The sequence below is a fragment of the Callionymus lyra genome, chromosome 11 (genome assembly GCF_982586985.1).
Source record: "Callionymus lyra chromosome 11, fCalLyr1.hap1.1, whole genome shotgun sequence".
NCBI lineage: Eukaryota > Metazoa > Chordata > Actinopteri > Syngnathiformes > Callionymidae > Callionymus > Callionymus lyra.
In genome coordinates, this window is record NC_141828.1 from 1,265,230 (window position 1) to 1,285,865 (window position 20,636).

A 20,636-nucleotide genomic window follows, 5' to 3' on the forward strand; every position below is an offset into this window, starting at 1 on the left:
ATCCATTCATTTATCCATTTATCCACCCATCCATTTATCCATCCATCCATCCATCGATCCATCCATTCATTTATTCATCCATTTATCCATTCATACATACATTTATCCATCCATCCATCCATCCATCCATCCATCCATTCATTTATCCATCCATTTATCCATTCATACATACATTTATCCATCCATCCATCCATCCATCCATTTATCCATCCATACATACATTTATCCATCCATCCATCCATCCATTTATCCATCCATCCATCCATTCATTTATCCATCCATCCATTTATCCATCCATCCATCCATTTATCCATCCATACATCCATTTATCCATCCATCCATCCATCCATTTATCCATCCATCCATCCATTCATTTATCCATCCATTCATTTATCCATCCATTCATTTATCCATCCATCCATTTATCCATCCATCCATCCATTTATCCATCCATACATTTATCCATCCATCCATCCATCCATCCATCCATCCATCCATCCATCTATTCATTCATTCATTCATTCATTCCTCCATCCATCCATCTAAATTGTGATTTCTAAACTTATTTTGAAAATAATTTCTTTCTTTAAACCAGGGATCTCGAACTTTGCATTTGGGGCCAATTTGCAAACATTGTCTAAATGTATTATCGTTAAAATGTAAATGTGTTTAAAATGGATACGAGTGATATAAATATAAACGTTTTAACAGAAAAGCGGATGTGAGAACAAACGATCGTGGTCGGGTCTGAAGAGGACTCTCAGGGCAAATACAATAAAGATAAACCACGATAAGGAGTCACAACACGAACTTGATTCACTCCATGATTCCAGATCCTGCGTCACCACCAGGACCATAAATCCTCTCCAACAGGGACGTCGGTGGACACACAACTTACTGCTTCAAAGCTGCTACACAACACACACACAACACTCTGGCGCCAAGCTGTTCTTGCATGTTTCACGCAAAACCACCGAAAACTTCTTTGGATCATTTGACATGCTGTGTTTGTGTCTTTGCTCGCAGCCATTTGGTCGTGGAGTCTCATGTCGGAGAGAAACACTGTGTCAATTCACGTGAAACTCATGACAATGTTTGCTTTTCTCATGAACTGAAGACGACGCCGGCCGTGTCAAGAAAATCAATGTTGGACTCGGATTCATTGATTTTCAAGCTTAATAATTTGCTCCACAAAAAATAAAAACAAATCATATAAAAAGGACACAAATTGAAAGAAAGAAATGTTCTGTCAGGATATTTAACTGATTCCCAATGAAAGAAACATATATATGTGTAAACGACAAATCTTTTTTAAACACAAAGGGAGTCTCTTCTTTCATAATCACATCTTTAATCTCGTGTCGTAAAAACAGGATGATTTTCCCTTTTTTGCCTTTTAATCAGCGTCTTGTTCTGGAAACAGTGTGTGCTTTTCATCGCGACGCTGATATTTAGTGGATCAGTCGGTGGTGAAGCGGCGTCATCGTCCACAATGGACGCCTCTGAGGAGCGAACGCCGTGAAACCAACTTAAAATATTGTTGACATGACAAGAGAACGCCCATAAAAGTGCGGCGCTATTAATACGCCGTCCCATGATATCACGCCGCACACACCCAACAGTCAATCAGACGTGTAAAATCAGAGTGGTGCCAGCGTTTTTATTTTTTCTCTTCTGCCGACGCATAATGACCAGGATTGTCTCTGGTGACAGGAGGACCCACTCGGAGGAGATGCAGACGTTCTTCTACTTGTCCATTGATCGGCGGAGGAAACACCGCGAGGCTCGTTTTTAAAAAGTTATAATCGACTCGTTCCTTCGGGCGAGAGCGTCTTTTCGTTCTGTGAGCGCGTGTGACTTTGCTGCCGTCAATCCAGGCCGTCCATATTTCATGTTTCCAGACGACGGCATATTAATTGAATTGAAACAGTCGGAACGGCCGGCGCCGCTCGGCTGTCCACGTGCGGCTGTGACAAAGTGACATCATTTGATCCGCGGACACGTGTTGCGTCTATACGACGTGATCATGCGGCGCTCGTGTCTCTCGTCTGCGGACGACGCTTGTTCGAAGAGGATCTTCTGTGACGTACATCAATGAAGGGGGAGAGTGAGGCCTCGTGATGTCGAGGGTGTGCGGCTACGCCACGGGCCGCACGACCGCACAAATACACCCTGTTTCTTAACACTTTCTCCCTCCAGCTTCTGGACGCTCTCACGCACTGGGCTGCGATCACAGTCACACGTGGAGATGATGATGTGAATGTATCCGGGTCTCAACTCAGAATCAACACTGTGACCTGTGGTGGGTCCATTATGTTGATGCTTCATGAAGAAATTCTTCTTCAACCAACACAACAAGCATTTGTGTGAACGTTGCTTAAACCTGTTGACTCCAAATGTTGCGACATTGAGCGAGCGAATGGGAGAGAAAGAAAAAAAAGAAAAGACCTTTCGCTCGAATCGTGATAATATTTTCTTTAAAAGAACAGATGGAAAGTTTCTCCGCATCGTTCCCTCCCTTCGTCCTCCTATCTTAATGATACGTCTTCTCCAAATATACAACTCCTTTCATGAGAGTTTCCACCTGGTTCTGCTGACGTGTGTGTGTGTGTGTGTGTGTGTGTGTGTGTGTGTGGGTGTGTGTCTGGAGGAGTGTTTTCCCTCTTGTTTTGGTTTCTTATCAATCCAACGTTATGAGGATGTGTTAAGACTTTGGTCAAATGTTATGAATGTAATATCGTGACTGTGTTTCAAGCTTGATGTGTGCATGTGTGTGTGTGTGTGTGTGTGTGTGTGTGTGTGTGTGTGTGTGTGTGTCCTCCCCATCTGACCCAAAACATGAAGCAAGTAAAAAAGAAGGAGTCCTGCATGTGGATATGAGCAGCTCCCCCCGGCAGGTAAATTTGAGATAAGAGCATAAATATTCTGTACAACTCTCTCTCTCTCAGCTTCCCTTGTTCTAGTCCTCAAAGGAAGAGCTCGACCGGCTCCAGCTGCACGGATCTCACAGAGGGAACTTCTCCGAAGCTAATTTGTTCTCGGAGTCTGTGTAGAAAAACCTGGCCGCTCTCTCGGGACTAATAAGGTGGAGGCAGTGAGTCACTCTTGTTAGCGCCGCGCTTTATGTTAACGAAACTAAACATGCCGAATAATGACTCGTCAAATCAACCAAAACTGGATCCTTCAAACGTGTGGAGACGGATTCAAAGTTACGAAGGAAAAAACGGTGGTTGGTCGTCACTCAGAGTCACTTTCATGAACGTAATTGAGTAGAAAAGTAACTTTGACTCGTAATGTCTTGATTGATTGATCATTATTGTTGAGTAATTGAGCTTTCTTTGATTTTCTGGAACTCCTGTTGTGTTCTCAGTATTATCTTGATCTTTAAAGTATATATTTTATTGAATATTGTTTTGATTGTTTAAGCGCTTTGTGACCCTGGTCTGGAAAAGCGCTTTACAAATAAGAATTACTTACTTACTTACTTACTTACTTACTTTCTACTGAGACCAGCATGGATTCATTGAGTAATACTTGTTAATAACAAATTAAATGTAAGAAAATATATTTAGTTTAACTCTTACATTAATGATCAAGAATTCCTAGACGTACTAATGTCCAGGATGTAGGATGTTGTGAATGTAATCTTGAGGCAGAAATGATGATAAAATCTCACTGGACCATAACTCTCATCAACCGTAAACACTAAATAAGTTCTGATTCTCGTCTCGTGATTTGATGCCTTCGGTGGAAACCACCAGAATGTTGCTGCTCCTCGAGCGGCTCAGAACCCGACTGTGTGGTTTTGCTAATCGGAAACATGCCTCCCCGATAGTTAGAACTCTATAAACGATAATGAAACCACAGTCAACAGGATCCGCATGATTTACCGCCACGTCTACTGTTTAAATGCTACGTTGGCCGAAGGTGTTGCAGAAGAAAGTGAAATGGAAGCAAGACTTCACTCACGCTTCTCTGGTACATCTCTGTGGAAACCAAGCTGCCCATCAGGAATGCCTGACGGCTAATCCGGGAGGGTTTTCTTTTTTTTGGCGAGAGGGGAAACATATTCTGTTATGTCTAACACCGTTAGCTTAAAATTCTGTCCGGATCTGTATCTGGAGAGTGAGCATGTTCTCCACCGAACACCAACATCTCCAGATGTTTCAGCCTCCAGAAGAACTGCTTCTTCGCCGACGAGCCAATGTTTTGAAAGTCTCACTTATTCAGGTTCCCGTGTTGTGTGTGTTTAATATTGGGAGCAGCAGCTTTGCCATTTTAAATTCCTTCCTTTGTAGGTGGCGTCGACTGACATCCCTTTGACTTCATTAGGGAGCAGGGACCCGGCAACAAAGCCGCCTCTGACAGAAAGGAGGGATTAAATATGAAGAAAAGGGAGTGAGAGTGAGCACAACAACAACAGAAGAAAACAAAGCACCCCTAACCCAATTTCCTCTGATTGTGGATGCTCCGATGCAAAACAACAAAACAGAGGGAAAACGGATCGTTTGGGGGACGAAGAGGAACCTTCGTCTGGATGAAAGTGCTCGATGAAGATCTCAGTTCAGGTCCAGAACCGCTTCACTCACGGCGTCAGAACATAAACATTTATTAAAGTGTGTATCATGTATTATTCAGCATCCGGTTCTCAATGCACACACCGAGAAGGACGAGTCGTTTTCTGTTTTTCTCATCACGTCTTGTTATCTCGCGGAGATAATTCTCAAAAACAGATGTTCTGCAGTTATTTCATTCATTAATGAGCGTCTCCCTCCTGGAAAACAGCCTTTGTTGATTTAGGAAGCTCTCGGAGTCGCTCGCCTTTGGGAACGAGATAAATCTAGTTAGCTGGTGAAGGAAAACGATGAAAAGTGTGTCATTAAAGCTCCAGTACACAAGCCTCGATTAGACAGCGACACCCCCCCCCCCCCAGGATAGGTGTTCTTTCAGGACCAGATACAGTAACACAGGGCGTCAGCAGAAGTGTGACTTTATCCGTGTGCTGTCAGGTTGGGTGGGTCCAGGAGTGTATGCTGAAGCTTATGGCGTGTATGCACACGAACAAGTCTCAGGCATTAACAAAGTAGTGTATTGTGTATCCGCAGAATGGAGAGGGTGAGGTCTGTTGATACTTCAGGGAACTCGTTTCCAGCGTCGGCCATGTTTGTGCCGCGGACGCCTTCACCTGGAGTGAGTACGCGCCATTAGAGTCGAATCATGGAAGGGTTCCGCCGACACTTGCTGCGGCGATAAAGAGGCGTCGCATGCTAGCCGGGGCTAGCGGTGAGCGCTGCTCGTTGGATCGAGGCTGATGAGCTGGGGCTAATTCAAGGGGTGATTATGTAGTTTGCTGGACCACTAAACCTCTTTAAGCCCGTAATTACCGCCCATTTGAGCGGAGGGAGGCGCCGCCGAGCAATGCTATTGCAGCGAGCGCTGCGGTGAGCGCCGGCCACAGCTGGAGGTGGGTTCGCCTCCGGGGCGGCCCGGGACCGAGACATTGTGTAGATGGAGAGCGAGGGAGACCCCCAAAGACTCGTCCTCACCAGGTACCTGAGCTGAGCCAGAGCAGGAGGATCTGCCTTTTGCACAGTGGAGATCTTAACCTGTCCACACATCCTGCTGCTCAAAGAGTAAAGAAAAACACACTTTTGATTCACAACCGTTTGACTAAGAAAACAACTACACACTTCAAATCATCTTCCATCAGCCATTGTTGTACAAAAGAAAATGGTGAAAACAACAATATTTTTTATAATATATTTTAACTGCAAAATCTTACATCACAATTTCATTATATTAAACAAATTTTATGCATAATATTACACTATATTAGTGTTTATATATTAAGATATATGTATTTATTATATGATATCTGTGTAAAAATATGTGGCACAAACAAAAGAATCATTAAAAAGTGGTAGGAATTAAAAAAAAACAAAAAAACTTTACTTCTTCCTACTCCTTTTTCGAACAACTGGGTTTTGTTTTGTTTGTTTTTTTATTCTGCTTTAATGTTTAGTTGGTGTTTGTTTATTTGTATGTACAAATAAGTGTAAATGCACTTTGCAACACAAGTTAATCCATCTATCTGTCAATCTATCATTTAAAAACAAGTTTGAAATAAATAAGTTCATTCATTCAATCAAGTAATACCAACTTAAGTGTACTATAATGCAACAACAACTCTGATGGCCTCATCTTTAGAGTTTTAAATAAACGTGCTCCACCTCCCTCCATGGATTTTAAGTACAAAAAATAAGCAGCCGAGTAAACACCAGAGCACTGCAGCTACAAAGGCGCAGGACTAAATGTGGCCAAACGGTGGCGTCTGTCAGAGACAAACAGTCGAGTCGACTCAGAAACTGTGACAACTATTTAGAATTTAAAATTGCACTGAAACGATGATAACTAACCAGACTCACAGTTAGATTACTCACTTTTATTTCATCTTAATCTTAGTCATAAATCTTAATCTTAACCTACATGTCAGTTGTCTAAGGTCAGTGTCTATGGTTTACCTGTTTATGTTGTCTTTGGTATCATCTCACCTGCCTCAGGACAACAGATGGAAATGAGCTGTTGTGCTCACTCTGGTTTACTTAAGTTGTTGCTCTTCGCTGACATGTCCATGAATATGCATCGTCCTGATTCGAATAAATAAACTGGATAAACAGGCATAAGAACAACTCAAGCTCATTAAAGCTAACGTTGGATTTATTGCTTAACGTTGCCTTCATACTAAATATTTTAATGCTTATACTGAGAGATTTATTTTCCCCATGTTTGTTGTCGTGAATGAGGGAAACCACTAAAGCACAATAACTAAAATGTCTGAACCTCCGTCATCAATGTCTTGTTGATGTTAACGTCTGGTACGAGTTTAAGTAAAGTATGTTTGTTTCGTCTGATATGAAGAGAAAGAGCTGATAAGAGTTTATCTTAAGAGCTCAAACATTTCCCATAGTTCTCCTGATCTTCACTTCTATCATCAATAGCCGACATTGTCGTGACAGAAAAAGTGCTTTTAGGCGTCGCATGTTTCCTCGTATGTATCGGGGTCACATGACACACGAGTCGAGGAGTTGGTCCGAGTCGCGACAACTTCACCGAGGACTTCTTCTTCTTCTTCTCAGAGTGAAAACGCTTCGGACGGAGTTCAATGAAGCGAAGAAAAAGCGCTCGTCATTGTCTGCAGTCGAACGAGCGGCGTCGGGTTTCGCCTCCATCGGCGGCGAATCCTTTCATTTCACCTGACTTTGAAGGAAATGTGACTTAACATAAACGCCGCTGAAATCCAATCCCCTTGAGGAAGCAATTTGGGGACCTCAGAACATTCTAATAACCCCTTCGATATTATTATGCTATTACCATAATTAGCCTTTTGCCCCCGTCGTTTTAATTAGAAAGCGGGTTCAGCCCCGGAGGAGTGGGGGAGGAAGAGGACGACACGGATCTGTTTTTCCCAGAATTGTTCCCTTATGCTCTTTGTCAAGATGTTACAAAATCCAGAGATGAAACCGTCTCGCTCGCTCTGCTGTCTCTCTTTGACATCTCTGTCATTCAAAGCGTAACAACCCCCCCCCCCCCCCCTCACCCCTTCTATCTTCCACTTCTATATTTAGCTAAACTATCTCATGTTCCTTCTTTTGCCTCCATCTGCGTTTAACTCCTCTTGTTACCGTGAGCTGTCATCTTCTGACCCGGCCCCACGTCCCAGGCTTGATCTTCTGGGCCAGATGCTCCTGGTAGGGTTTTTCCCGGCGTGTCCTGGTCTCGGGCAGCAGAGGGCCTTCTCCATCAGTGCACCACTTTCACAAATCAATGACTTAATGTGTCGTAACAAACGAGTGAGCAGCAGCCGGAGCTCTGAGAGCCGCCGCACAAGGATTCCAATCACAACAGGGCGAGGAGGAGGAGACGCCTGGACCAGAGACTTGATTTAGGAAGTTAAAGAAGTGTAGGTTTAGCTTCGCCTCCACCATGTTTGTATTCAGCACCTGCTTCACTAGCTGTCGATCCTCAGACACCCCCGGACACACACACACACACACACCAGGTCTATAAGCAGGACTTGAATCATTTTTCAAATCTCAAAACACATTTTGAGGCGACGAGTACTAATACTTTTAGTTCCCAACAGGGAGAATATTCCGTTTGTCACGGGTACAGGCACAGGCGCGCTCGACTGCACAACCTTTCTTCATGCAGAAGCTCCTCGGGTCACCGGGCGACTACAAACACACAACCAGCCACAGCGCCTTCTTTTACACCAGCGATCAAAGTGCTTTGTATCCACAGTTCATCGTACTTTCTTATCCTGTCGTCATTGAAATGATGTCATTAATATTTCTTCTTCGTTTTTTTTTAAGTACTAAATCATTTCCACTTTAATATTATGGTACAAAGGACAGTTCTGTGCAAGTTGTTATAGCAAATATAAGTAAGTAAGTAATAGTTATTTGTAAAGCACCTTTCTAGACCAGGGTCACAAAGCGCTTGAACAATCACAAGCAATACACTTTTAAAATTGATCCTGAAAGAAACTGGCAGCCAGTGAAGAGATTTAAGGATCGTGGAAATGCGAGTTCTTCTACTAGAGCGGCTCAGAATTCATATAAACTGAATTGTCTCTGTTTTTGTGTTGTACTATGACAAAAGAGCATTGAAGCCACAACATATTGAAACAAAAACAATAAGAGTTTTCAATCCTGGGAAGTGGGAATTACTAGGCAATTAAAATACTCTATTGGATGTTCTAAGTATGATGAGCAGAATAAATAATGAGGTATCTTATCTTTTTCAATATATTTTCAAAGGACTATTTCTCACCTTTTACTCATACTATAAAGAACATATCTACAGAATGTGTAACTGTAGTTACAGATGTCGATGTAGTACTTTTCTCACAAATATACCAGCGACGACTTCCACTTGATAACTGAATGATGAACGACTTTTTTTAGCATCGTAAAAGCGAAAGAAAAAAAATGTCTGACCTCCTTTAGTGTCAAGTTAACACTTCCAGTGACTGAGAAGCAATTTCACTTCAAAGTGAAATACACACTGGTGGAGAAATTGAAAAAGTCCAACAGTTTAGATAAGCATCGGACATTAATTAACAGACGTGTTCCCTGACCTTCAAATCAACAATCCAAGATGAATATTCCCACCCAAAGAAATAATTGCCCTTCCTGCTCCAGTTCAACCAAGTTGCTTATCAAGCGACACAATAGCAGCGATTTTTTTTTGCGATGGATCTCAGCTGCCGGTCATTAAAGCGGCTCCAGAACTGCACGGGAAGACGCCGGGGAAGAGGCGAGGAGTCGGGGAGAGGGAGACGCCATGCATAAAAGATAGGAGAGACACTTATGGTGTTTCAGAGAGAAGTGTTTTGTTTGAGATGGAGTGCCGGCGAAAGAGAGAGGCTTCACGCTTTGGAGAGAAGACAAGTGGGAGGAACTGAATTGATAAATTAGTTCAGCCAATGTGCAAACTGATTACCACGATGGCGGAGCAACTGGAGACGTCAAGCACTGGCATGGAATGAGTCACACACACACACACACACACACACACACTTACAAACGACACATGAAGCCGGCACATATAAATAATAGCACAAATGGAATATGCTATCTGGCGCACACAAACGCACCGTGAGTGTGTGCAGCGCCGGCTGCTGCAGGAGCTGTAAGTAAAAGGTATCGACTGCTGACTCCAGCCAGAAAAGATCCGGCAATCCTCTGGATCACCAAACACAGCCTAATGGATAATGGCTAACAGCTAGCACTAATGTGATTTCACACTTTGCAGAGTTAATATATCACTGCTCGCAATCATGCTACACACAGATGCTAAAAGCATGCGGCTATCATCAGTTTATCTTGCTTGTCTCAGGGTTAATAATAATCTTTTTTTTTTTTTTAGTGTTTGTGACATAAATATATTTTCAATCGAAATATCGTGTTTCTCTCGTGCAATTCTCACTCCAGGAACATAGCAAATACACTTGTACCTCATGATAACACAACCGCCAAAAATAATACAATCATTCACTAAATTAATTCTTAGATTTAGAATATGAAACAAAAAAAGCTTTAAGGTAAATTCATGTCTATATACTGTATAATTGGAATTATTATTATTGCCTTTTAATGAGCTTAAAGCTAGCTCTGATGAAGCTAAATTAATTCGTTGAAATACACAAACAAATACATTAATATAAAGGATTTAAAAATAATTAGTTCAAAATACTAGGCGAAATGTTTAAACCTATTGTCTCTCGCTTCTATGATCACAAATGTCAGACACTGACCCTGGTCTGGAAAAGCGCTATATAAATAAAAATTACTTATTACTTACTTACTTACACAATAAAACTAAAATAAAAGCACTTGAGCAACTTCTTGTAAAATAAAGCTGCGAATATTCAAATTCAAATTCACATGAACCAGAGTTTCGTTCTTAAAATAAGTCTCCACGAGTCAAGGGTTGGTCTTGAAATACCTAACATTGAACCGATTTAATAAATCGTAATTTAATCAAAAAACTCCTCAATTAAAACATGACGACAATCCAAAACGCTTGAGGTCGCACAACCCAACACTGACTCAGATGTTAACACGACAAGTAACGTCTTTCATCTCAGATCTTGTTGAACACGATCGTTCGTATGACAATATCTCGCCATAAATACCACGGCGGTGCAGGGGAACTCCACGCCACGCCCGGCGCTGACGTCACGGCCACGAGCGCCTGAGCTTCATTCAAGTGAAGACAAAAGACGTCATGACGGCTCAGCAGGAGAGAGTTTTCCAGGTTGTGTCTCAAATATACACACAGCTTATAATGAGACGAGCGAATGAAATGATACATCAAACCATCACGGGGGGAAAAATCATTCTTTTCTTTTTGCTCAAACCATGTGACGCATTTTTTTTTAGACCCACCTGAGGGATCAGTAAAGTTCTCACATTCTGGAGGAAGCACGCCGGGGCCCTCATGCAAGGCTACGTCAACACATGGTGGCTCTTGGCCCCGCGTTCATCCGCGGGAGTTCACAGGTGACATAGTTTAGAACTTTATTGTCCTTGAGGTTCTCCACAGAAGAAAGGAAAGAAGCTCAAACACATCGAAGTACGAGGAAAACGCCTGTAGCCGAGTTTATCTGGACTAAACTTAATTTAATTAATTATAAGTTTATATCAGACGTGATCCATGTGTGTTCACTTAGTAGCTGTAAACATGAGTTAGCTTTAGCAGCTATGCTAACTTGTTTACGTTGCCATCTTGGTTCACTATGTTGTTGTTGTTTTTTCCGTTTATTCACTTTGTAAACTTTGCAGGTTGACATTTTAGCTTTTGAATGTTTGTTAGCTTTAGCAGCTGTGCTAACTTTATGTTGTCGTTTTTTTCTTTCTGTTTATTCACTTTTTAAACTTTGCAGGTTGACATTTTAGCTTTTGAATGTTTGTTTAGCTTTAGCAGCTATGCTAACTTCACTGTGATTCACTATGTTGTTGCTTTTTTTTCTGTTTATTCACTTTGTAAACTTTCCTGGTTCACATTTTAACTTTTAAATGTTTTGAGTTCATATCAGACATGATCCATATGCATATTGTAAATATAAAAAATAAAACTTTGAAATGTAATAAGGTTTTATTGACAAGAGTCAAATGTAATAACCACAAAATAGTCGGTGAAGAAGTTCATTTTTAACTGGACAAAAGTGTTTTATATTATATTATATCATATATTATATAACGCTTTATATTCTCATCTTATAAATGAAAGACATCTTTGTTTGATGTTTTTACTTCTTTAATTGTGGATCTAGTTAAAAAAAAATGTGTGGCCTCCCTCATGCGTACTTAAAGTAAACCTTATTTTCCAACTGAAAACAAATAAATGTCGGCTATAAAAACGTAGTTTATTGAATCTAGTCTTTATAAACGTAAATGACATGATTGTTTAACAAAAGAACATTTATCTGGTCCTTAGAAAAAAAGCCATGTGGAAGTAATGAGAAAATACAATCAACGTCTGAACATATTCGAGTCTAAGAGCGTCTGCAGATAAAATCAACCGCCGTGGATCCAAACTGGCAACGCAAGCAACTCATTCCCAATTTCCTCAATCTTGATGGACCCGAACTGTACTTCTCGTCTTCAACAATGCTCTAAACAAGTGTTTCTAATATGCAGTCTTGGCAGGAGGGACACACCTCAGCAGCGACACCACAGAAACCCAAACTTATGAGTTTCATTAAAGTGGGTCGGCGGCTATAAAACATGCTCACCACATCTATGACGGCCTTGGCAAAATAAAATCCTGCAGAACAGATTTAGAACGAAAGGATGTCCCCGAGTATGAAGGGCTGAGAAGGTATGAAGTACAATGAGAACAACAACGGCCACTGTTGTCTTCCTTATTTCCACGGATACTTTGGGAATACTCTTTTAAAACAGTCTCTGATGTAAACAATCTCTCGCTGACCTCTGCTGCCATGTGTCCTTTTATCCTCCAATTCATCTCCACCTCCATCCATCATTCTGTCCATCAATCACGGAACAGATGGCCTTTCAGGAGTCCACGTCACCCGTGTCAGGACATGCCCCGGCGATAGCATCAGCGACTCCAGACCCCCGTGGAACCCCCTCCCGTAATGGACCAGCGACGAGCCGCGCTGCCCGAGAGTTGTGTTGCGTCAACACACGTCGGCGTGGAATGGTTGCGAGTGTGTGAAATGTCATTTGTGTGTGTGTAGGGGTCAGTTGACAAAAAAAGGAAGCCCCCAAACGGGGGGGCCTTTGGTCTCTGGGGCCTGTCAAGAAGGATAATTGATGATGTTTTCATTACAAGGTGTGGGGGGGGCTCGGTGTGTGTGTGGTGGGGGGTCGCACAGGTTGACTCAGCTGCTTCATATCTGACACCGACCCCTGAAATCAGAACCGTTTGCTTCTTTACACGATGGTTTCATAAACACGCAGGTACACAAGAGCCCTCAGTATCTGCGGAGACACCGTCCTCTTGTTCTGCCTCAGCTGCTCGGTCCGGTCAGAGTCTCGCCTTCCAGCGGATCTCGTCCGAGCGTCTGTTGTCTCAGCGACGCTTTGAAATCATAACACGGTGGCGCCTCCGATTCTGCTGCCACTCGGATTGAATTAGCAGCTAATCGGACACACCAGGCCGGGGCCGCCGCCACAGGACTACAGTGACGAGGGCCCTCCTTCTCTGCACAAGTACATAAAACAAGTCAGATGATGCGCTCAAGATACTTCCTGGTGGTTTTTTCCCCGAGTCATAAACAAGGCGCCTGCATGGCCCGGACGCTCAAATGGAATGTATCTTCTAATATGATTTTTTTAATGAGCGCATCAGATCACTTTGAAAACATGACATTCATTTGAATTCATTATAGACACAGATCTCACAGTCGAGTTTAGCTCGAGGAACGCAACGTCCAAATTGAAAATAATACTTGTGAGTGTTTCTTAAGCTTTGCTTTGAATTTTTATACATTTGAAGTGTTATTGTGAACATTTATCAGTTAATATAACAATAGTTACAGATATACATTCGTAAAATAACACAAAAGAGTGATTAGCTTGTTATTAATAGTTACTGTTAAATCAGTGTTTTCTATTGTATTTACTTTATAAACATGTATAGAATAAGTTTAAATGTCCATCAACACTGAAGAGGTTGAAAACCTTTTGTACTAGCTTAGCGCTATGATCAATGCGTTTGTTAGCTTTAACAGCTATGCTAACTTGTTTACGTTGCCAGCTTGAGCCACGTTGGTTCACTATGTTGCTTTTTTTACTGTTTATTCACTTCAACTTTGCAGGTTGAAATTTTAACTTTTGAATGTTTGTTAGCTTTAGCTCCTATGCTAACTTCACTATGATTCACTATGTTGTCGATTGTTTTTCAGTTAATTCACTTTGTAAACTTTGCAGGTTGACATTTTAACTTTTGAATGTTTGTTAGCTTTAAAACGATGAATAGTTTGGTTTGTTCTGTTGTCGTTTTTAGCAGTTTTACCAGGCATTTGTTGTAACCTGGACAAGTGCCGATGTGATGACATCATCACACCGGGACAGTAAGTATGTAAGTAAGTAATTTGTATTTATAGAGCGCTTTTCCAGACCAGGGTCACAAAGCGCGTAAACAATCAAAACAATATTCAATAAAGTAAATACTTTAAAGGTCAAGATAACACTGAGAACAACACAGGAAGTCAGGTTGCAGCCTCTTCATCTCTAGTTCTATCGAAAGGATGGGCCACAAACAAGAAGATCTTCATCCGACGGGTGTTTAATGGGTGAAGTAACATCTCATTTTCGTCCTGCATCACCTCCTCTCACCCCACGCCCCGCAGACACACCCTCCCCGGATTCTTTTACCACCCAAAGCCCATGACAGCACGACTCCTGGCCTCCTCTGCCAGTGCAGAAATGAATTATATCGCTTTTCACACCTGTTTCTGCTCAAAAACCTCTGCTATACGGTGTGTGGAGGGAGAGGGGGCGCCGGGGACCCCTCTTGTTACCACCCCCAGCCCGCCTCGCCTCGGCTACATCTGCCAGAGTTTAAATCAGACTCTAATTGTATTAATCGAGGATTATGCCTTCCAGTTTTTTTTATATCCCCTTTAAGTGCATTTTACACATTTTAAGGGGTGAGGAAGAAGGGGTGAGGAGGGTTGAGGGGCGTCTTTTATGAGCTGCGATCACGGCTGCCCCTCGCTTCCACTCGCGGTGTGTACAAATAGAGGAGGAGGAGCCGGAGTTAGTGATAATGTGTGTGTGAGTGTGTGTGTGAGTGTGTGTGTGAGTGTTCCCCAGCCTGCCAGGCTAATACGCCCGAGCTAACGCTCGCCCTCTCGCAGGACGGGGGGGTTGAACTGCGTCTAATTACTCTATCACATAATTTCACAAATTGCCTCCTCATCTGGGAGCGGAGAGCAGCGAGTGACGATCGTTGGGGATTTGACGCCTGAGCTTCCATTTACTACTCATTTCTTGTTAAATTAAACAAGAAAATACCATTTAAGGGGAGGGTGTGGGGGGGGGGGGGGGGTGAAGGGGCTTCCCTGCTAAACAATGGAATTAGAAGAAATAGGATTCGAGTCGCACTAATGTTGTAAATCTCGCTGCGATGCTGAGCAGATTCTCATTTTTCTACATGAGAGACTATTTTTATCTGATCAAAAATGTTTAACTAGAAACTAATGATAGGAAATGAAAAGATTGATTATTATCAAAATGAAATAAAGTCCCTTTTTATTCTTTCAAAAAATGATTTATTTGTCCTCCATTTTAACTCTAGACATCCTTATTCATTTTCCTTTAATACATATTTAAAGTTTATTGAGTTTTAAACGATTAAAAACATTGTAGGTTTTCTTTAGGCTTATTTTATGCAATTGATAACTTTAACTTATTGTCGTCAAACATTTTGTTTATCGGTAAAAAAGTATTTATTTCAAAACTTGTTTTTCGCACTGAAAAAACTCGATTTACTTCCAAATAATACATGTTTTTGTTGATGTTTATGTTGTTTTGGTCTTTGTTGTTGTTTAATGTGATCAGTTATGATGTTACAACCAGTTCTGATGTTATTTTTGTTGTTTTGTTAACTTTTTTTAACTCATAATATGATGTTCTTGTGGTTAATCGTGTTGTACTAGTTATTAAATGTTAGTCGAGTAACTGCATGTTTTACTGGCGTGTTCCGAAGCGACCGACATCCGAGGCCACGAAGCCAAGTTCTCCGGCCGGACTCGTCCCTCAAGTGCTGTCAGCAGCCGATGAGCTCATTGGGCGTTTTGAGGAGAGACGCTCAACAAGCTGCAACTGTCATCATCCTAGAAACTCACTCACATCCCAGAGTCATCAGCGGAAACTTGACTGTTGCTCCGCAGCGTTTAATAAGAGAGCGGCTTGAATAATGCGGTTGAACACGGTAACGACAACATGTCAGCACTTCTCTTCTTAAGTCGCCTCGCTCGCCTCGCTCTCGTCCAACTTTCGTTCTCCAGCAAGTCCAGTCATAAATCCCCGACAAATAAAATTACATTCTATGAAACCCGACAGTGTCACCTACTGACCCGTGGATGCAACATCACATTCTTGATGTTAAAACTCTCTGTCTGTCAAAATGATTATTATTAATATTGAGGCTTCATTCTCTCTCTTTACTTGAGTTTTGTTCCCAGTTATTGTTCAAATCCAGTCCATATTTAGACTCTTAAAACACATTTATTTCACTCTAAACCACCCAAAATTAAATACAATTAAATAAGCATAAAAAACCCTTTCTTTTGGATTCTCTCCTCGAACAAGGAGCTGAAACTCTGCCACCAACAACCACCTACAAGGCTGGTGCCTTCACAGCTGCCGCTCAACACCCACCTTCCCCTTCACTAGACTGGAAACCCCCCCGAGGGACCCAATGTGAGGCAAAATCACAGGAAATAAACAGGAGGATCCCAGACCTGCTCTTCTGACTAGGCTCGGTAAACACCGGATCACTCGTCTCGATCTTCAGTCTGTCTTGAATACTTGTGTGTTCGGGTCGATTGTGGTCGTAGAAGATGTTTCTTCAACTGTGTCTTCTGAGGAAAGACTTTTAAATCCAACACAGCAGAAGATTCAACACATGGTGTAACATGACACAGTAGGTGTGTGTGTGTGTGTGTGTCACTGCTAGAGAGACAGGATTTTTGTATGTTTCGAAACACCTTTCCTTTGTGGCCCCCGAAAGCATTTCTGGGGTGCCTGGGGTTCGAGGTCAGTGAGTTTCTGAGGTGAAGTCAGTGTGTACGTGAGGAGCCACGACAGGAAGCCAGTTCCAAACTGGACGCATGAAGATACAGACCCTGGAGGTCGATCAATGGATCCAGAAGATCCAAGAAAGACGGTGTAATACTACAGAACCTTGTGGAGTAAAACTACATAGCTTTTTGGAGTAATACTACAGAGCCTTGTGGAGTAATACTACAGAGCCTTGTGGAGTAATACTACATAGCTTTTTGGAGTAATACTACAGAGTCTTCTAGAGTAATACTACAGAGCCTCCCCGAGTAATACTTCAGAGCCTTGTGGAGTAATACTACAGAGCCTTGTGGAGTAATACTACAGAGCCTTGTGGAGTAATACTACATAGCATTTTGGAGTAATACTACAGAGCCTTGTGGAGTAAAACTACATAGCTTTTTGGAGTAATACTACAGAGCCTTGTGGAGTAATACTACAGAGCCTTGTGGAGTAATACTACATAGCTTTTTGGAGTAATACTACAGAGTCTTCTAGAGTAATACTACAGAGCCTCCCCGAGTAATACTTCAGAGCCTTGTGGAGTAATACTACAGAGCCTTGTGGAGTAATACTACAGAGCCTTGTGGAGTAATACTACATAGCATTTTGGAGTAATACTACAGAGCCTCCCTGAGTAATACTACAGAGCCTCCCGGAGTAATACTACATAGCTTTTTGGAGTAATACTTCAAAGCCTCCTGGAGTGATACTACAGAGCCTTTTGGAGTAATACTACAGAGCCTCCCTGAGTAATACTACAGAGCCCTTTGGAGTAATACTACAGAGCCTCCCGGTGTAATACTTCAGAACCTTCTCAGAGTAATACTATAGAGCCTTTTGGAGTAATACTCGAGAGCCTTTTGAAGTAATACTACAGAGCCTCCTGGAGTAATACTACTGAGCTTTGCAATGCAGCACAGCCTTGCAGAGTAAAACCACAGCCATCCCCTGGTACTTGAAGCAAATTAGTACCAAAAGATTTCAACAGATTCTCTAGCACTGTGTACAACATATAATTTGTGTTCCAAGTCCGTAAATACAACCAGAACGAACACAAGGGCTTTGGATAATAAGGTGCACCAGTGATTTGTGAGAAAATTAGGGGTTTAGGTGCGTCTTATAGTAATAATAACATTTCATTTTTTTCTCAGGTTTTCTAGGCGTGAGTCGGTGCAAAAGTCAGGTGACCAACAAAACACACTTTAGTCATAATCCTGCCATAATCCCATTCTTAACATTCAAGGTAAACATCCAAGCGGCTGCGATTTCATGCTTGACAATTGGAAACACATTTGTGATGTGATGGTTTCATGATGGATAAGAAATCTGAAGCCAACATGGCTGCAGTTATTTGTAGGACATTCCTCTCAGATCACTCGCGTACGCGTTAGCTGCAGCGCTAACGGCGTCGGCGTTCGCCGCGGTAATTGAGTGAGAATGAAGCAAAACCACAAGCCGTTTCCAGCGTCCACGGCATCTGTTAAATAATGACAGATTTGCTTTTAATAAGCCTCATCTATGTTGCTGCAGCGGCGACGGCCGGGGGGCTTCAATCCGACGAGCGGGCGAGAGCACGGGCTGCGAGATCGCCGGCAGATTGTGCAGACGCCGTTCTTTTGAAGTGCTCGTCGTACCATCAGGATGCATCGTGTGTGTGGAAGTGTGTGTGTGACGACGAGGACCTGTTGGGTCGACTTTGACGGCGCGACGAGGAAACTCACCGTTAGGTGCTGGAAGAGCCACGCTCTCATGATGTTGGTGGCCACTTTGGGGAAGATCCCCCTCTTCTTGTTGCGCTTCTTCTCCTTGTCCGGGTCGTCGTCGTCGCCCGTGCTCGGCGAGGCCACGCTGTTGTCCAGGCCGTCACCTGTCACACAAACAGGAAGAGACGGCTGCGATCAGACACAGGGTTTGTTGACTTCCTTCATTCGCGCCGTTTCAAAGGGAATAAATGCGATTTCCAATGAATTCCGGGGGCTTTGACACAACAATGGCGAGCGGAGAACGCTCGGAAAACAGCACCTCATAAATGCATTCAATTTTAATACATTTATAAATAACCCTGCCTTTCATTTCTCTCCCCCCTGCCACTTGAAAACACTGGAGCGCTCGCATCCTTGCGCGAGAAAAGAGAGGAGGGGAGCACAAAGGACTTGTAAGGTCGCATTTCCCCACTCACCCATCCAAGCCCGTGCAGAATTGAAAATGACAGAGAGATTTAGTCTTTATTATCCTGGGGGGAAAACAGTTATTGAAGCGTCGCCCCGCCACATTCTGCCATTTTACCTAAGGTGCAGGGAGTAACACGGCACTACAAAAGAGGAGGATGATAGAGGGGGAAAAAAAGCAAAATAGGTGGAAAAAAGGATATCAGAGGCACAAACAGCACTAACAAAGCCGGCTGTTTTTCATAACAATGGCATCATGGCTGCTTACAGCAACCTGTAGGGCTTTGATAAGACTCTATTAAGGCCAGTTAACCTAACCTAAGGGGAGGCAGCTTAGACTGCGCCGGGGAAAAGTGAAAGGAAGTCGTTCTGTGGGCCTTTTTCTCGGCGTTGAGAATCAACAACACCAAGCTACGCTGCCTCACTAACCCATACCCAATTACAGCAGCCATTCTCCGCCGCCCGCGTGGAGGCTCCTGCTTCTGAGGCGGCGAAAAGCCTAATTGTTATTATCATTATTCAAAAATATGAGCCGCCCCCCCAATGAAGATGATCATCATAAAAGAAACATGAGCGTGCCGGTAAACAAGTCGCTTCTCGCGCTGCAATAAATTCCGGCGATAACTGACTTTTTTGTCCCGCATCCCTTCTCTCTGCTGGAACTCGGCAGGAATAAGGTGAAGCACTAAAGAAGTGCACAGAATAGGATCCAGTTATTTATTGATTACACACACAAAGCACTTCTGAAGCGAGCAGCGGCGGGAGAAGATAACTGCAGCGAGGCTAGCTCGCAGGAGGCGACATCCAGCACCTAGCTAAACCCTGAGCCCCTGATTCATCGATAATTAATGGGGATGTTGGCGCTAATCTGGTTGGAGATGACTTTTTTCCAGCCTGCCACATCAATGGAATAATCAACGGCCTAAAACCCAGGCCTTTGCTCCCCATTACCTCAGGCAAAAGAATTCCTGAAAGCATGCCTGGAGGGCACCTGAATTATATACACCATTAGGAGAGAGAGGCTCTCGCGGTTCCATACTGCACTCTTGGCTGGAGCTCTCTCTCTCGACTCTGGCAGAGGTAGATGCATATGCACACACACTCGCTAATGAACCTGGTGTGGAAGTCGAGGTGATGCTGAGGAGGCTGGTTGGGGGAGGGATAACACACGGGGCTTTTTTCCACAGATAAGTTGTGATGCTGACAATCAAACGCCGCCCACTGTACATTAATAATGCACATATGTAAAAACAAGAGGCTGCTTCATCACAACATGTTCAAAAAGGTAAGATGGAGCTACACATGGTGGATTGATGATGTGGTGTTTCCAGATCTTCAAAATATCAGTCATAAGAAAAGCCAAAAAAAATTTTAGGAATGTTCTCACATCTGTTGTTTTCTGCACCAAAGACAATCATCTTTAATCAACAATCAACTTTAATCTTACTTCAACTGTAAAGTGTCTTGAGATAACTTTGTTATGATAAGACACTTTAAATAAAATTGAATTGAATTGAATCTTTTACAACAGAGTTCTGTCCGGAGAGTGATTTGACTACTGGTTTGTAATTTTAAGTAATTTATATTTAGTCTTTTCCAGACCAGGGTCACAAAGCGCTTAAACAATCAAAACAATATTCAA

General features: G+C 42.6%; 1 protein-coding gene across 2 annotated transcripts in view; it reads right to left on the reverse strand.

Moving 5' to 3' along the window:
• Positions 1-20,636, reverse strand: part of meis1b (Meis homeobox 1 b) — a 94,382-nt gene that overhangs the window by 32,168 nt on the left and 41,578 nt on the right. For both annotated transcript variants that reach the window (XM_087802030.1, XM_087802029.1), the window contains exon 8: positions 18,548-18,693. In XM_087802030.1, coding sequence (XP_087658156.1) covers positions 18,548-18,693 — 146 coding nt within the window. The remainder of the gene's footprint in view (positions 1-18,547; positions 18,694-20,636) is intronic.